The sequence below is a fragment of the Miniopterus natalensis genome, chromosome 18, assembly GCF_054644295.1.
Source record: "Miniopterus natalensis isolate mMinNat1 chromosome 18, mMinNat1.hap1, whole genome shotgun sequence".
In the NCBI taxonomy this organism is placed as follows: Eukaryota; Metazoa; Chordata; class Mammalia; order Chiroptera; family Miniopteridae; genus Miniopterus; species Miniopterus natalensis.
Window position 1 is genome coordinate 40,250,753 of NC_142098.1, and position 17,265 is coordinate 40,268,017.

The window sequence follows — 17,265 nt, forward strand, 5'->3', positions numbered from 1 at the left end:
GCCCACGCAGCATCTGTTTCCTGTGGTTACACTAATTCGCACTAGAGGTGTTCTTGTCAAGAGTCTGAGAGCTTGAGTCTGGTGGCTGTTGATCACTGGTGTTCTCCAAGCTGTGTCGGATCCCATATCCGAAGTATATGGCAAAGCCTAGGACGGAAATGAGACCATGAGGAAGGCAAGTGCTCAGGAGGCCTCCTGTTATGGCACCTGAGACAGTTTCGGGGGGAAAGTCGTAGGAAGAAGGCTGGGTTCAGTCACCCAAGAGGCCTCTTTTCCCCAGAAAGCCACTTACCAATCACCATCCAGATGGCAAACTGGGCCCAGGTCATAGAGGTCATCTGCATCATCAAGTACATATTCACAAAGATGCTGATCAGTGGGAGGACAGGCAACGCAGGGACCTGTGGGCAAAGTCAGCTCGTCCCTGAACGCACCACAGGTGCTGGAAAGATGGCCCCGCTGGGTGGAAGGAAGGCTGCCGTCCTTCCGGGCTGTGCAGTCAGTGCTGCTCATACGGGGTGTCCCTCGGGGTGTTCCCGAGTAGAGTGCAGAGCTCATTCTCTCAAGGTAGTTTGGGAGCATCGAGTCACCTACCTTGAAGTGAAGAGGAGTTGGGCTCTGGGGCTGTCTCCAAATGATGACTGTGACCCCCAAAATTAGCAGAAGCAGCAGCCCAGTCACAGTTGTGTGCACTGGGTCTCCAGAGACCAGACGGCTGGGCCACTGGGCCACTATCAGGCTCAGGACGGTCAGCAGAAGAGCTGCAAGGGCCAGGTCGGGTCGGGTTGGACAGCAGGTCCAACTTCAGAAGCCAAATGTGTCAAGAACTTGGGGCACACCCCACCCCCAAAACTGCCCACATCACGGCGGGGCGGTATGTCCCCGACCCCTCCAAAGGCACACACTCCCACCTGACCCCCCGGCTCCGGACACCGCCGAGGGGACAGCCCACGCTCACCTAGCAGCAGGGCGCAGCCGTAGACGGCGCGGCCGGACTGCCGGGTGGGGACGGTGCTCCCGGGGTTAAGCAGGCTCCTCAGGGTCCTCGCGATCCCCGCTGCCGGTACGGCCTCCGGAGGCCCTGCTTCGAGCTCAAGCTTTGCCTCAGTTATCTCCACCTCCGCTCGCTTGCTCTTGCTCGACCTCTCGTCTGGCTGGTACCTGGGTCGGAGGCGCGAAGGGAGCACCCACCCGGCCGCTGCCCACCCGCCCAGCCTCTTCCCCACCCGAGCGTAGCGGTGCACGGACGGGGCCTCGCGAAGGCCACCAGGAGCAGCCACCCCTTCAGTGCCCACTGGCTCAGCCCCGGCCAGTGTGGCTCGGCCGGTCGAGCGTTGTCCTGTGCACCCAAAGGTCCCCAGTTCGATTCCCGGTCAGGGCACATGCCCAGGTTGTGGGTTCGGTCCCTGGTGGGGGTGCCTACGGGAGGCAACTGATGGATGTTTCTCTCTCACATCAATGTTTCTCTCTCTCTCTCCCCCTTCCTCTATCTCTAAAATCAATAAAGACATTATAAAAAAATACCCATTGATTCAAGACCCCTCGTTCAAGATGCAGCGGGGTCTCACCTGAGGACAAGCACAGAAAAGGCCACCAGGGAGTACGCAAGCAGGGTCCCGATGGACATGAGATCCACCAGATCTTCGAGCTCGAAGAGGAAGGCCATCAGTGCTGCGGCGCGGGGCAGACAAGGGGCGGGCAGGGTGAGACGCCGCGGAAATATCCCAGCTGAGGAAATCCGCCCGAAAAGGGCCGGGCTTTGTCCCTCACCTGCGATAGTCCCAGACACTAGGGTGGCTGTGACGGGGGTGCGTGTTCGGGGGTGGACCCTGGCAAGTCCCCGGAAAAGAAGCCCGTCCTCTGCCATGGCCAGGATCACCCGAGGCATGGGGAACATGGAGCCCACGAGGCTGCAGGAGAAAAGGGAACGTGCGAGGCTCTGAAGAGCACGGGGGCCTGCAGCCGAGCCTCCGCGGGGCGAGGGGTCCCCCCCATCCTCCATCCACGGCCGGGATACCTGGGAACCCGGAGGCAACAGGAGAGAGCTGCCCACACTGACCTGGACGACAGAGCACAGAGGGTCCCGGCAGCCACGACGTATCTGGCAGGGGCCCATCCAACATGCAGGAAGGCCTGGGGCAGGGGGCTGCCGGGGTGGATCTGGTAGTAGGGCACCATGAGGGTGAGGGCCGCCGAGACGCCACAATACGCCAGGAAGCAGACGAAGAGCGAGAGCACGATGCCCAGGGGAATGGCTCGCTGAGGGTGGCGGGCTTCCTCCCCTGCGCGCCGGGAGGCATTGCGGGTCAGAGACCCGCGCCCAGGCGAGGGCACAGCATCCTGTCCTCAGAAATCCCCGAGGGCCGGCGAGCCTTCCACCCGCCTGCGCCCAAGGGCAGCCCAGATGGTGCCCAGACCCCAAGCGGGGCAGCACGGCCCTGTTACCCGCGGTGGCGATGCAGTCAAAGCCCACGAATGCATAGAAGCACGTCGCTGCTCCTCGGAGGATCCCATCAAGGCCGAAAGGCACGAACCCCCCGGAGCCCAGGGCGCCCAGGCTGTGGGGAGAGACGGTGCGTCTGTGGTCAAGACCGCAGCCCCCGACTCCGTGCCCCCATCGCCCGGCCCCCGGCCCACCTGGAGGTGCCGTTGGACGCCAGCTTGGCCAGCTCGTAGTCCTGCTCCGTGAGCCGCCAGTGGCGCAGGTCTCCCTTAAGGAAGCCTGAGAGGCCGACGAAGCTGAGCACCAGGAGGCTCAGGCCCGTGAACATCTTGGAAACCAGGGCGGACTCCCTGGCTCCCAGAACCAGGAGGCCTGCGGGGAGACAGGGCGAGACGGAAGCGGGCTGCTGGTCTCCAGCGGCCGGGGCAGGGGCGACGGCAGGGACCCTGGACGGGCACTGGGTTTCCTTTTGGGGCGATGCCAGTGTTCTCGGGGGAGAGCAAGGGGATGGCTGCACAGCACTGAACGCGCCAAGGGCCACCGAACCACACACTTCATTATTTTGGGGGGAAGGGTTTGTCCTCATGTAAGGATATTTTTCCATTGCTTTTCAGAGAGAGCGGGAGGGAGAGAGCGAGCGAGCGAGCGAGAGAAACATTGATGTGAGAGAGACACATCAATTGGTTGCCTCCTGCACGCGCCCGACGGGGGTCAGGGGTCGAGCCTGCAGCCGAGGTAAGTGCCCTTGTCTGGACTGAACCCCGGGACCCTTCAGTCCAGGGGCCGACACTCTAACCACCGAGCCAAACCATCCAGGGCTCAAATTTTTTTTTTTTAATTAAAATAATTTTTTAAAACTTTGGTCTTGCCCAGCTGGGCGTGGCTCAGTGGTTGAGCATCAACCTAGAAACCAGGAGATTGTGGTTCGATTCCCGGTCAGGGCACATGCCGGGGTTACAGGCTCCCTCCCCAGTCCAGGGTGTGCAGGAGGCAGCCGATCAATGACTCTCTCTCATCATTGATGTTTCTCTCTCTCTCTCCCTCTCCTTTCCTCCCTCTCTGAAATCAATAAAGATATATATTTTTTAAAAAGTAAAAATAAATAAATAAATAAAAATAAAACGTTGGTCTCAGTACAGAGGAAGAAACTTGTTTGTCTGAGTCAATAGTTCTCAGCTGGAGGCGACGTTGTCCCCTAATGGACACGTGGCAGTGTCTGGAGACATTCTGATTGTCCCGTTTGAGGGCCTGGGCGGCACTCGCATCAATATCCTACGAAGATTTTTTTTTTAAATGAAACCCTACTGCACAGGACAGTCCTCCACATCAAAAAATGACCCAGCTCAAAACGGCAAGCATTCCAAGGTGGGAAACAATGGTCTACATCTTGCCTTCCCGTCTCTCCCACCAACCCCCCCTTTCTGTTCTCTAATCCCCCAGCCCTTTGCCACCACCAAGCCTTTCGCACCCCAGCCCCCCCTCCGCGCCCCACTCTTCCATCCTGCCCCCGACCCCAGCCTCACCAGTGAGCAGCAGCACCAGGCCCAGTGAGAAGAAGTCTAGGTAGCTGGCCAGGTGGGGCGCGTGGAGAGGCACACTGCCCCGCAGCGCCTGGGAGACGCGGTTCCCAGTCAGGCTGTCGACGGCCGAGCTCCAGGCCCTGGCCACACTGGCACTCCCTGCAGGGCAGAAGTCACAGTCATGTACCATCTGCACCCCCGGTCGGCACCATGGGATATATTTTTGGGGAAAACAAACAAACAAAATACTAATCTCAAAGAGTTTCATTTCTTTTTCTCTTGCTTTTTAAAAAATTATCTTTTTTTTTTTTTTCTAGTTTTGTTTTTTCGTGATTTCTTTTTAGAGAGGAAGTGGGGGAGGGAGAGAAAGAGAGAAACATGGACGTGAGAGAGAGTCGTTGATCGGTTGCCTCCCACACACGCCCCAACTGGGGCTCCAACCCGCAACCTGGGTGTGTGCCCTGACCAGGAGTGGAACCCGCAACCTTTTGGTGCACGCGGTGATGTTCCAACCAATTAAGCCACCCGGGTCAGGGCTTAACAATTTTTTTAAATTTGTTTTTATTTATTTATTTTAGAGAGAGGAAGGGGGAGAGAGAGACAGAGACAGACAGACAGAAACGTGGAACCTGCAGCCTTGGAGTGTTCAGAACAACGCTCTAACCAACTCAGCTACCAGGCCAGAGCTTCAGAGTTTCTCCTATTTTCGTGGGGTGGGGAGAGCAGACGCAGATGTCTCACAAAACGGGAACTATTGAAAATGTTAGGAGCAGATCAATGTTATGCAAGAAAAGAAAGCGGGGCATTGGGACGGAGGGGACTGGGAGATGAGGGTTGGCACTATAAATTGGGTGGTCAGGGGAAATCTCAGGAAGCCAACGGCTGAGCAGAGACCTCCCAGTGCTGAGGAGATGGGCCTTGGGGAGCATGTCTCTCTCTCACCCCCAGGAATTCTTCCCCAGTTCCCACAGCTCGCATTTCTCCCTGGTCCTTGGAGCAGTTGTTTAAGGAAGGCAGGACAGAGTTGAGTGGAATCAAGCTTGGGGGTTCCCCTGACAGTTACCCACTTCCCCTCACAAGGTGGGTGATAGAACCAAGTGTCCTTGAGTGAGGATCTAGATCGCCCTCACCCCCTCCGGTTTTCCTAAGCCCCCGTCTCCCCAACAGTGGCCCCGCCACCTCACCTATGACATAGGACAGTATGAGCGTCCATCCGCTGATGAAGGCGCACAGTTGTCCCACCGTGACGTAGCTGTAGAGATACGCGGACCCGGAGCATGGCACCCGGGCCCCGAACTCCGCATAGCAGAGCCCAGACAGCACGGAAGTCACGGCAGCCACCAAGAAGCAGAGGACAATCGCCGGGCCAGCCTTGTCCCTGGCCACCTCCCCAGCCAGGATGTACACGCCTGCGCCCAGGGTGCTGCCCACTCCGAAGGCCACCAGATCCAGGGCGCTGAGACAACGGGCCAGGCCGCTGGCAGGGCCCTCCTTCAGCTCCAGGGGCCTCCTGCGAACCAGCTTCTGCCCGAACTGGCACACGTGTTGGCACAGCATCCTCGGTGGGCTTGGGGAGCAGGCCTGGGTCGCCGAGAAAACAAGACGGGAGCAGTGGAGAGCGTGCACCCCGCCCGCCGCGAGGCTCAGCGGGCACAGCCTGCCGCCCCGGGTTCTGCAGGAGCCACAGGCCGCGCCCTGCGCTCCCGCCTTCACAGCTCCGAGGGGAATATTATTACTATTATCGCTACCTCCTCCCGCCCGGGGGGCTGGGCGATGGGAGAGCTCGCAGGCCTCGGATTTCCCGCCGAGGACCCGGCCCCCTGATCGCTTTCTCTCATTTTTTTGGTTGGTTGGTGGGTTTGGTTTTGCAGTGAAATGGGTTTGGAATTGGGAGCTGGGGCGGGAAGAGATGGAATTTGTAGGGAGGGAGAGACTCTAGCCCAGCTCAGAGGAAGCGTCAGACGAGAAGGGACCCCCAGCTGCCTGGGGGGGGGCACAGGCTCCGGGCCTGGGATGTCTCCTCACCACACCCCTCTGCCCTCTGCCAGGACCAAGAAGGCCTTAAAAGGAGGGCAATTCTGGCCCAGGCTACAGCGCTAACGAACCTTGAGAACCTTTGTGCTCCTATGAATTACCCAGAGTTGTCAAATTCATAGAAACAGGAAGGAGACTGGGGGAGGGGTGGTGACAAAGACAAGGGATTAATGCCCAGTGGCAGTCGCGGAAGAGTCCCGGAGATATAAGGGACGGCACGGGGACACAGTCAGTAATATCGTCACCCGGCCCGTGTGCCTCGCTTGGTTGGAGTGTCGTCCCGTAAACCAAAAGGTCGTGGGTTCGGTTGCCGGTCAGGGCACATACCCAGGTTGGGGGTTCGTTCCCGGTGGGGGCGTGCAAGGGGCACCCAGTCACTGGTTCTCTCCCTCTCTCCCTCTCTGTGTCCCATCCTCTCTTTCTAAAAGAAACAAATGTCTCCTCGGGTGAGAGTTTTTTTAAAAACTATTTAAAAAATCAATTGATAGATAAAAATAATATTGTAATAACTATGTATGGTGTCAGGGGGGTGCCAGACTCACGGGGGGAGTCACTCTGTAAGTTATAAAAATGCCTGACTGCTTTGCTGTACACCTGAAGCTAATGAGAATGGAATGTCAACTGTAATTGGGGGAAAAAGGACTAAGAGGAGAATGGTGGTGGTTCCAGGGCCCGGGAGGGAAGGGGAGAGTGATTGTTTCCCAGCGACGATGCAGTTTCTGTCTGGTGAGATGGATGAGGGCCCTGGACGTTGCTTGCACAGCAGTGTAAATGGACCTAATGCTGCTGAACGGTGCACTTAGAGATGGCTCCGCGGTTAGAGTGCCCGCCCGCGGACTGCAGGGTCCCGGGTTCGATTCAGGCCAAGGGCATGTTGTACCTCGGTTGCAGGCTCGACCCCAGCCTGGTCCGGGCGTGTGCAGGAGGCAACCAATCCAACCAATCGATATGTTTCTTTCTGTTTCTCTCTCTCTCACCTTTCCACTCTCCCTGAAAAGCAACAGACTATCCTAGGATGCGGGTTAAGAAAAAAAAGTGAAGGTGGGGGGCCCTGGCTGGGGGTTCCCTTTCTCCTTGCTGTTGGTTAGAGCACCGTCCCCTACACCAAGGTTGTGGGTTCAATCCCCGGTCAGGGCACGTACAGGAATCAACCAATGAGTGCATGAGTGAGTGGAACAACAAACCGATGTTTCTCTCTCTCTCTAAAGATAAAAATAAGAATCTATAAATAAAAATTAGAAAACCAAACCAGCCTCAGAACCTGTGGACACTTACCCAACCTCCCCCACCCTCACCCCTTCTCACACACACACACAACTCACCGCTCCTTCTTTCATCTGGAAAATGAGTCTTTTCCACCCCGAAGTGGAGCCGGGCTGAGTAGCTAACGGCACGCTCGGTTGCCGAGGTCTCTAAGGTACCGGAGCTCACTCCCGCGTCGGTCCTACCCGACCGCAGGAGCAGCCCCAGGATCACTGGCTAGAAGTCCGTCGTCTGAGGGAAGCCAGGCGGAGCTGGAGCTGATAGAATCTCTAAAAACAGAGCTGGGAACGCGTCAAGACCACCCTCCCCGGGTAGGCAGGGCGGCTCAGGAGGGCCCGGGAGGCTGCTGTGATCCTATCAGGCCAGAGGCTTCTGTGTTTACCCTCAGGGCACCGCTCAAAGGTTCCTTTTCATAGTAAAATACAGGTGACAAAAACCTCCCCCTGGCCCGGCTGGGCCCAGTGGCTGAGCATCGACCTGGGATCCAGGAAATCGAGGTTCGATTCCCAGTCAGGACACATGCCCAGGTTGCGGGCTCCATCCCCACTGACTCTCTCATCATTGATGTTTCTCTCTCTCTCCCTCTGCTGCCCTCTCTCTGAAATCAATAAAGATATATAAAAAAATTGAAGAGAAAAAAAAATCTCCACCTGAACTATTTTATTCATTTATTTTTTAAATAATTCTTTATTGATTTTGAGAGAGAGAGGAAGGGAGAGGGAGACACCCATGTGAGAGAGATATGTCAATTGTTTACCTCCTGTTGAACAGAGAGCTACGTGCCCTTGATGGAGAATCGAACCCAAGACTCCAGGGGGCTGCGAGTGGACGCTCTAACCACTGAGCAAAGCAGCCAGGGCCTCCCGAGCCATTTTAAAGTGTCCTATTCAGTAGTATTAAGTGCACGCACACCCATTGCTGTATCCTTGCGCTCCAGAATTCTCCTCATTTTGCAAACCCGAGACTCTGTCCCCGCTAAACACTGACTCCCCCATGCCCAGCCTTCCCAGCCTCTGGCACCCACCATTCTACTTTCTGTCTCTAAGGCTTGCACCGCTCTAGATACTTCATAGAAGTGGAAGCATACAATATTTGTCCCTTTGGGTCAGGCTTATTCCCCTCAACATAGTACACCCAAGGCCCATCCATGTTGGAGCCGGCATCAGAATCTCCTTCCTTTTTAAGGCTGAATGAAATTCCTTTGTATGGGGGGACCTGGTGTTCATCTATTTCTCCGTTGATGGGCACTTGGGTTCCACTTCCCAACTATTGTGAATAATGCTGCTATACACATGGACATACAAATGCCTCTTTGAGAACCTGCTTTCAGTTCTTTGGGGTATATATCCAGGAGCGGAATTGCTGGGTGACATGATTCTAAGACTTTTTTTTCTTTTTTTAATATATCTTTATTGATTTCAGAGAGGAAGGGAGAGGGAGAGAGAGAAACATCAATGATGAGAGGGTCATGGATCGGCTGCCTCCTGCACGCCCCCAAATGGAAATCGAGCCCGCATCCCGGGCATGTGCCCTGACCAGGAATCGAACCTTGATTTCCTGGATCCTAGGTTGTTGCTCACCGGCTAATCCACGCCTGGCCGGGCTGATTTTAAGACTTTTAAATGCATATATCCATTTCATCAAAGACGCCAGAAGTAGGGGCTGTAGAACATGGGATCCTGCTCCCAACCCCGCTCTTTCTCTCTTCTTACCCTGGTCAGGGATGGGGAAACTTTCTCTGGTAGTCTTTCTGAATAATTAAAATGACACAAGGCAGATTAACAGGAGAAAAATCAAGTTTTAATACACACGTGTGCACAGGAATTGACATAAGCATGAAGGTTCCAAAAACCAGAAGGCAACCTTAGGTATATATGTCATTCTGGACCAAGGATGGGGAAGTGGAGATCTAGGACTTCAAGGGGAAGTAAGGCCATTTATTTATAGGGGATGAGAAGAGTTAATGTTTTGTAAAAATGTTTGCTGTGCCGTCTTAAAACAATGGGACACAGAGAGGACTTTGACCAAAGGTTCCTTCCTATCACACACTAGTTTTTTACTAAACTGTACTTATCTTTGGCGATATCTCCATTCTTGGAGCAGGTCTTCTATCTTACATTCTTTTGGACAGTGAGTGGGAGAGGTCAAAGGTCTTCCTGAGCCTTCTGGGCCTTCCCAGTTTTCAGCTCAACCACAGTCGGCATGGCTCCAGGTGACTCATTCCAAGCCGTCCCTGGCTACTCAGCTTTCTACAGTGTGCACATGGCCTGAGGCACGCAGATGTCCAGGAGACCCAGACCCCAACTGAAAGAAGGGGAGTCAAAAATCTCTGGCGTTTGTTCATTCACATATCAAAAGCATTGGGCAAGCACGGGGCATGCTACACAGCCATCCACGGAGATAAACGATGAGTGGCTCGGGTTTATGCCGCCAGGAGCTCGGTCTGCTGGGGAGCTGAGGGTGCAGGCAGGGAAAGGCATCACGATGTAAATGTAAGGAGCACCCCCGGCCCACCCGCGTGGCTCAGTGGTCAAGCGTTGACCTGGGATCCAGGAGATCGGGGTTCGATTCCCGGTCAGGGCACATGCCCGGGTTGCGGGCTGGATCCCCAGTAGGCGGCCGATCAGTGACTCATCATTGATGTTTCTCTCTCTCCCATCGTCTCTCTAAAATCAATAAGCATATCCTCAGGTGAGGATTACTTTTTCTTTGAATTGTGCACTTATGATGGATGTGTTTTGGGGTATGTCAAGTACACGTTAATACTGCACAGCTTTTTTAAAAATTTTTGAATCCTCATTTGATATGCAGTTTTAAAAATTTATCTTTATGTTGAAAGTATTACAGATGCTCCCTTTTTTTCCCAGTGACCCCCCTCCATTCCTCACGCCCCCCCCCCCCAGTTTATGCATATTGATTTTAGAGGGAGGGGAAGGGAGAGGGAGAGAGAGAAAAAAACCATCGATGGGGATCAAACCTGCAACCTGGGCGTGTGTCCTGAGCGAACATCGAACCTGAAACCTTTCGGTGCACAGGACGACGCTCCAGCCAACTGCGCCTCCCCGGCCAGGGCGAGAAGTCCTTTTTCAGGCTGTAACACTCTGTCGTCTGAAGGCCCTGGCCAGGTAGCTTAGCCGGTTAGAGCATTGTCCCAGGACACCAAGGTTACTGGTTCACTCCCCTATCAGGGCACATACAACAAGCGACAAATGAACCATAAGTAAGAGGAACCACAAATCCATGTCTTTCTCTCAAATAAATTTTTAAAAAATTGTTAAATACTCTATTGCATGAATCTACCATATTTTCTTTTGTATTAGATACTTTTATTTGGCCACAAAGCATTTGGCTAAGAGCCCAAGGAGAAGCTAAGCCCCGAACTCCCGAAGAAGGCTTCCATGATCAGGCTTGGGCAGGACTTTCCCTCCCAGAGCCTCAGTTTCCCCTTGTGTAGAATGGGATGACGTCATTTTCTGCCTGAAAAGGTGGTTTCCGAAAATTCAAGAAACTCCTGAAAGGATCAGTGTTCAGGGCGTGTACAAAGTATTTAAGAGACTCTGGAAACAATGACAGTCTGAGCTTCAGTCCTGTGATGTCAGATGGTCCCCAGGCATATTCTCTCATCGGCCCCACCCTCTCATCTTCCAGGAAATGTCTGAGTAAAAGGTTGAGGGGTTTTGTGTTCTTTCTTTTTTACGAACACTTTTGAGCACAAGAAGAGAGAGAGAGAGAGCCCGGCTGGCGTGGCTCAGCGGTTGAGCATGGACCTAGGATCCAGGAGATCGCGCTCGGATTCCGGGTCAGGGCACAGGCCGGGTTTTGGGGCTCGATCCCCACTAGGGGGCGTGCAGGAGGCAGCCGATCGAGGGTTCTGTCTCATCACTGATGTCTCTCTCTCTCTCCCCTTCTCCCTCTCTCTGAAATCAATAAAAACATATTTTAAACAATTAAACAAATAAACACATGAAAAAAAAACTCAGAGGCTCAAGAGGGGCCTGTTTTCCCGCCAGGCAAATTTTGAGAATTTTAGTCTGAACAAGCTGGTTCAGCTTCAAGAAAATTCTTGCTGTGGGGTTACTCATGTTAATTGGGGTGAGCAACCTTTCACATTCTGCATGGAGCATATTCACACAGTAGTCACACTGTAAAAATGTTTGAACCCAACCTTTAAAAAAACAAAATCAAGCCCTGGCCTGCATGGCTCCGTTGGTTGGAGAACTGTCCCCTGCACGAAAATGTCGCTGGTTCGCTTCCTGGTCAGGGCACATGCCCAGGTTGTGGGTTCGGTTCCCTGATCGGGGTGCATGCAGGAGGCAACCAGTTGGTGCTTCTGTCTCTCTCTCTCTCTCTCTCTCTCTCAAATCAATAAAATATATTAAAACAACAACAACAAAAGCCAGGCCCGGCAGGGGAGCTCAGTTGGTTAGAGCATTGTCCCAATATAAGGAAGTTAGGGGTTCGATCCCTAGTCACGTGCAAGAATCTGCCAAAGAATGCATAAGAGGAACAACAAATTAATGTCTCTCTCTCTCTCTCAAATCAATAAATTAAAATAAATAAAATAACGGAACCAACCAGAGGGGTAGTATGTGTGAGGGGACAAGGAGGGTAGAGGAGACTGGACTTGGGGTGGTGGGCGCACCACGCAATGCAGCATACGGATGATGTATTATAGAATTACACACTTGAAACCTATTTGAATTTATTAGCCAGTGTCACCCCAATAAATGTAATTAAATGACCAAATACAAGTAATCTGGGGGGGTTGTATTTTTTATTAAATTAATTGGGTGACATTGGTTAATAGGATCATATAAGTTTCAGGTGTAGATTCTGCTACAAGATCAGTATATTGCACTGTGTGCCGGCCACCCAAAGTCAACTCACCTTCCATCACCATATATTTGGCCCCCTTCACCCGCCCCAGGTCATTATAATAGAACAAATGGACTAAATACTCTGACTTTTCAAAATCAAGCATAATATCCCAAGCACTTCACTAGCTAAAGCCGATGGCCTCCTTCGACCCCTAAGGGGTCAAGTATGGGCCGGCTCATAGGAAGGACTTCAAGGGTAGGCGGAGCTGTTAGAGCTCGCCCACCAGGCTGCCGGAGCCGGGCGAGAGCGACCACGGAGCCTGGCAGCCCCCGGGGAGCAGGGGCCAATGCCCAGGAGCCCGACCCCACGGTCCAGCCAGAGGCTCGCTCCAAGACCCGGGAGGTGACACGTCACCTGCTCGAGGTGTTATCTTTGCCCGGCCACAGGGACAGAGCACGTGGCAGGCCTGGGCTCCTGCCTTCTGCCGCCTTAGGGTTGCTGATTATCTGGGGAAAGTCTAGGTCTCCAGGGAGAGGGGGAATTTCTAGAGCTAGGATTTAAAGCTAAATTTAACCCAAACCAAGGACCCTGGGTTTCAGAGCTAACCGGGAACTAATGATACGCGTTTCCATCGCCTCAGCCGTTACAAATTCAAGGGCGTGCGCGGGAAAGCAGAACTGATGGCGGGCGGGGCGGCGGGGGCAGCGAGCGGGGCTGCAGGGCCTCAGCGGCCGCCTCGGCCACAAGCGTCCAGACCTGTGCGGGTTTTCGTGCGTTATTTGAGCCAAACTGTCCACACGCGCTGGGAGGCAGACTCTCAAGTATTGGGGTGATGCTCTGGGGAAGGGAAGTTTTGCACCGTTTTGTGTATTACAAGCAAAAGAGGAGAGGCAAGCGGGTTACACGAGCCCACTGGTTAGAGCATCTGCCCGCCGACTGGAAGGTGCCGGGTTCGATTCCTGCCAAGGACAAGCACCTCAGTTGCAGGCTCAAGCCTGGCCCCGTCAGGGCGAATGCAAGGAGTAACCAATTGGTGCCCCCCCCCCACTCTCCCAGAAATGCAAGGGGGGGAGTAATAGGGTAAACATACACCTTTTACTTAGGCAGGTGCAGGGTAGTTAACAGTCAACAATTAACATGATAACAACAATAATGACGGGGTTTGTGGTCTCAGCTCCGGGCCTAGAGGGCCCTGAAAAACAGGAAATTACTTTGTTTTGCAAAGGCATGTTAATCAGGTTTGCTATCTCAGATGCAAAAGACAACAGACTGGCTTAGTTAAGGTGAAAATTAACCTTGTTAGGGCAAAATACTGCCTTAGGACGTGACTACCCACCATCAGCTGCTTTTAGTTTTAAAGTTTTAATTGCAGACCATTGTGGTTACTTTAGTTCTCCGGGTTTGCAAGGCCGCCATGCAGGCCTTCCCTGGTCTCGTCAGGCTTAGCATGTGGCCCCTTTTCATCCACACCTTCGAAGACTACGTTATAACGTCTGTGCAGGCAGCTTTATTCTCACCTCCAAGTGGCTTCCGTGTCCCAAGCACCAGAGTTGGATTACAGACTTGATCCTGGTAAAGCAAATAGACATTGAGTGTCCTCATCTGAAGTTAAGAGGCAAGCCCTGGCTGGTGTGGCTCAGTGGGCTGAGCGTTGTCCCATGCACCAAGACTTGGGTCACCAGTTTGATTCCCAGTCAGGGCACATGCCCGGGTTGGGGGGCTCCATCCCCAGTAGTGGGTGTGCAGGAGGCAGCCCATTGCTGTTTCCCTCTCCCTCTCCCTTCCGCTCTCTCTAAAATCAATACAAACATTTATTTTCTTTTTTAAAAAGAGACTTACCCAGCAGCAGCAGCAGCTTCTAGCCCTGTTTGTCCTGTGCGTACCTTTGCAGGTTGGCTTTACACGGGAAGGTTCTCCTTGTTCTGTGAGTAACCTGGACATGACCTAGATATCAACTCAACCCAGTATCAATCCAATGGGAGAGTGGATCGATATCTAGGTCATGTCTATGTGGATTGATGCCGAGGTTTGTTCTTTAGTGAACTGATTAAGAAAAATGTTTTTGAGCAATACCCCTTGTCAAACACTGTCCTACTGCTTGGGCGGGGAACTCAAGAATAACATGTCTTCACCCTGGCCAGGTAGCTCAGTTGGTTAGAGTGTCGCCCAGATAACTCAAGGTTGCGGGTTCTATCCCCGGTCAGGGCACATACAGGAGTCAATCAATGAATGCGTAAATAAGTGGATCGGCAAATCAATGTTTCTCTCCTTCTCCCTCCCCCTTCCTCTCTCTCTTAAATCAGTCGATAAATAAAGCCTGGCCAGTGTGGCTCAGTTGGTTGGGCTTCATCCTGTGCACCAGGTTGCTGGTTCCATTTGGGGTCAGGGCACATGCCCAGGTGGCAGGCTGGGTTATGGGCTTGATCCCTGGCAGGGGGCATGCAGGAGGCAGTCAATCGACGTTTTGCTCTCACAGTGATGTTTCTCTCTCTCTCCCTCTCCCTTCCTCTCTCTTTCAAGTTAATGAAAACACCATATCCTCAGGTGAAGATTTTTATTTCTTTTTATTTTATTTTATTATTTTTTTTAATGTTTTTTCTTGATTTCAGAGAGAGGCAGGGAGAGGGAGAGAGAGAGAAACATCAATGATGAGAGTCATTGATCGGCTGCCTCCTGCACGCCCCTTAGTGGGGATGGAGCCCGCAACCTGGACATGTGCCCTGACTGGGAACTGAACCATGACCTTCTGGTTCATAGGTCAGCGCTCAACCACTGAGCCACACTGGCCGGGCTCGGGTGAGAATTTTTTTTTAAAAAGAAGAAAATAATAATACTCCCTTCTTTTCCAATGCTCTCCCACCCTGACCTTCTGAATATTACATCCCCTTCTTTATAACCTTTGCTGCAGAACCTGAGCCGCTGGACCAGTAAGAGGCTCCCACAGTCTGGCTTTTGCCGCCTGAGCCTCTCAGGACAGCTCACCACGTTCCTGCTTTCTCCCAGCTGACTGTCGCAGCAGGGACTGGTCCCGACTCCGTATACCCGGTATGTTTGTAGCATTTCATTCCCTTAAGGAGAAGAAAAAAAGCCGAGCTCTACGTAATAGACACCTCTGCGCATTTCAGAAATTGTGGTCTTTTGTGCAAAAGAATCGGAACAGTTCGTACTGTCGGGAACAATCTTTTCCCGAGAAAATCACATGCGAGCTTAAAAGGATGCACAGAGGTTGGCCTTGTGATCAGCTGGCAAACAGCGTTCCAGGCAAAGAAAATCACATGTTGAGGGCCCTCTGTGAGAACAGAAACAAAAAGAGGCGGCAGGGCTGCAATCTAATGAGGGAGCCAGCGAGAGGGATCACAATGAAAACCAAACAGGGACAAGGTGCTTTAGGCAGCGCTGGGAAAAAGTCATTGTTTTTCAGGGACACTGGGGCCCATTAAGGTACTTTTTAGCTGCGTTTGTGTCAAGATAATTACTTGCCTTTTGAAAAGAACACTCTGGTCTAGCTCCAGAAAAATCCCCCAGGGAGACCGGAGTGGAGGTAGGGCGAGCGCACAGCACGGACACTGGTCTGTGGTCGGGGTGCGACACCGCAGCCAGGACCCCAGGACCCGGGAAGCAGTGGGGGGTAGGAAAGTGTTTGCTGGGCGACTATTTCGGGAGGTGGACTCTCAAGGACTGGGACGTCCAACAGGCAGGGGATGGTAGAGGACACGGTTTCCTAGCAGCGGGAGCGCAGACAAAGGGCCTTAGGGACGCAGGTCAGTAAACCAAGTATGACCTCCACCCCGGCTGGCTTCACGCACACAGAGGTGGCGTGAACAGAGATGCGCCTCCCCACTCCCGCCGGGAGGGGGCGCTCCGGGCGAGCCAGGCTCAGCAAAGCCGGCCCCTGGGACGTTTCCTTTTCTGGAGCGAGGGGAACCAAACCCCTTCCCAAGGCTGGATCCTGTGGCAGAGTCCTGGGTTCAAAACCCGTGGCCACCACTTAGCCAGCTCCAGGATTCCTTTAGTATCTTCCACGCTGCGTGTCCTCCCTTCAGAAAACCGGCCAAACACTGGTAGGTTTTGGGTAAATATGACCCTTTGGTTATTAAAACACCAATGACCTTAAAACAGCCCTTGTCCTGGCCCCTGAGTGAACAAACGACCTGTGCTGACTGCTTCCCTGGAAACTTCTTGCCCCAGGGTGATGTCTCTAAAGATGCAGAATCGCCCAGAGGAAGACGAAAAAACCCCAAAGTATTTCTAAAAGGAATGTGGAAAATGAAGTCATGCAGGTCTCTGACTCTCTCCTCCTCGGACCCTGCAGGATACTGAGATGCTGCCCTCTGAATTTCCAAGAGCGAGAACGTAGGTTCTAGCATCTCCCCAATTTTTTTTTTCTTTTATTCTATGTTTTAATAAAGAAGATCACAGATTTGATTACATTTACCTGGTTCCTAATTTTTAAAACAATTTACGAGCGTCACCCACTTATGAACTACGAAAGGGTCTCAAAGGTATGTATGTTCTCGGAGAAGCACCAAGACAATGGACAGGCTCAGGTAAGGTCCAGATTGACCTCTGTCAAGGAAGCTACAGGCCTCGGCCCCGACACTATTTTAGGAATTTTTATGGCTACTTTCGGCCTCTGAATTTGTAGGGCCCGCCATGCAGGCCTCCCCTGAGCTTGTCCGGTTTAGTTCGTGGCCCCTTCTTTGTCCACAGTAACTGTAAGAGTTACTATTGTCCTGGCCAGTGTGGCTCAGTTGGTTGGGGCATCATATCGACACACCATCCATCCATCCAGACAGACAGACAGACAGACAGACAGACAGACAGACTTCTGGAGGCCACCACGAAGCCAAAAATCCCAGCGATGTGTCTGACTCACGCTTTGCCCCGGAGTCACTCCCAGGATGTCGGGAAGGGGAGCACTGCCCAGGGTTGCCCAAGCACCGGGTAGAAGTGACCTCACCACGACATAGAAGCCCTCTGTCTACACGCGTGACTCATGTCTGGGTGACTGCAGGCAGCTGTCTTCCCAGGGAGTTATGCCTCTTCCTCCACATTTACGTCTAGTCTCCTCGCGGCGTCCGAGGATATTTTTCCACTGATGGTTAGAGAGTGGAAGGGAGGCAGGAAGGGAGAGACAGAGAAACGTCCATGCGACAGACACATCGAGGGGGTGCCTCCCGCACCCCC

At 53.1% G+C, this 17,265-nt stretch overlaps 1 protein-coding gene and 1 long non-coding RNA gene across 2 annotated transcripts in view; one reads left to right on the forward strand and one right to left on the reverse strand.

Moving 5' to 3' along the window:
• The window catches only part of LOC148091105 (uncharacterized), a 33,791-nt gene extending 17,298 nt beyond the window's left edge, over positions 1–16,493 (forward strand). Inside the window, exons 2-3 of the long non-coding RNA XR_015716000.1 lie at positions 14,987–15,123; positions 16,267–16,493. This is a non-coding gene — a long non-coding RNA (uncharacterized LOC148091105). The remainder of the gene's footprint in view (positions 1–14,986; positions 15,124–16,266) is intronic.
• LOC107540443 (cationic amino acid transporter 3-like) lies at positions 4–5,520 on the reverse strand. Its single transcript, XM_016217204.2, has 11 exons — positions 5,148–5,520; positions 3,967–4,122; positions 2,638–2,815; positions 2,446–2,558; positions 2,060–2,282; positions 1,771–1,910; positions 1,569–1,671; positions 959–1,161; positions 595–761; positions 293–401; positions 4–147 (listed from the first exon to the last, which is right to left on the reverse strand). The coding sequence occupies exons 1-11, from the start codon at positions 5,518–5,520 to the stop codon at positions 32–34; spliced, it is 1,881 nt and encodes a 626-aa protein (XP_016072690.2). The 3' UTR covers positions 4–31.
• Positions 16,494–17,265: the final 772 nt, after the last annotated feature.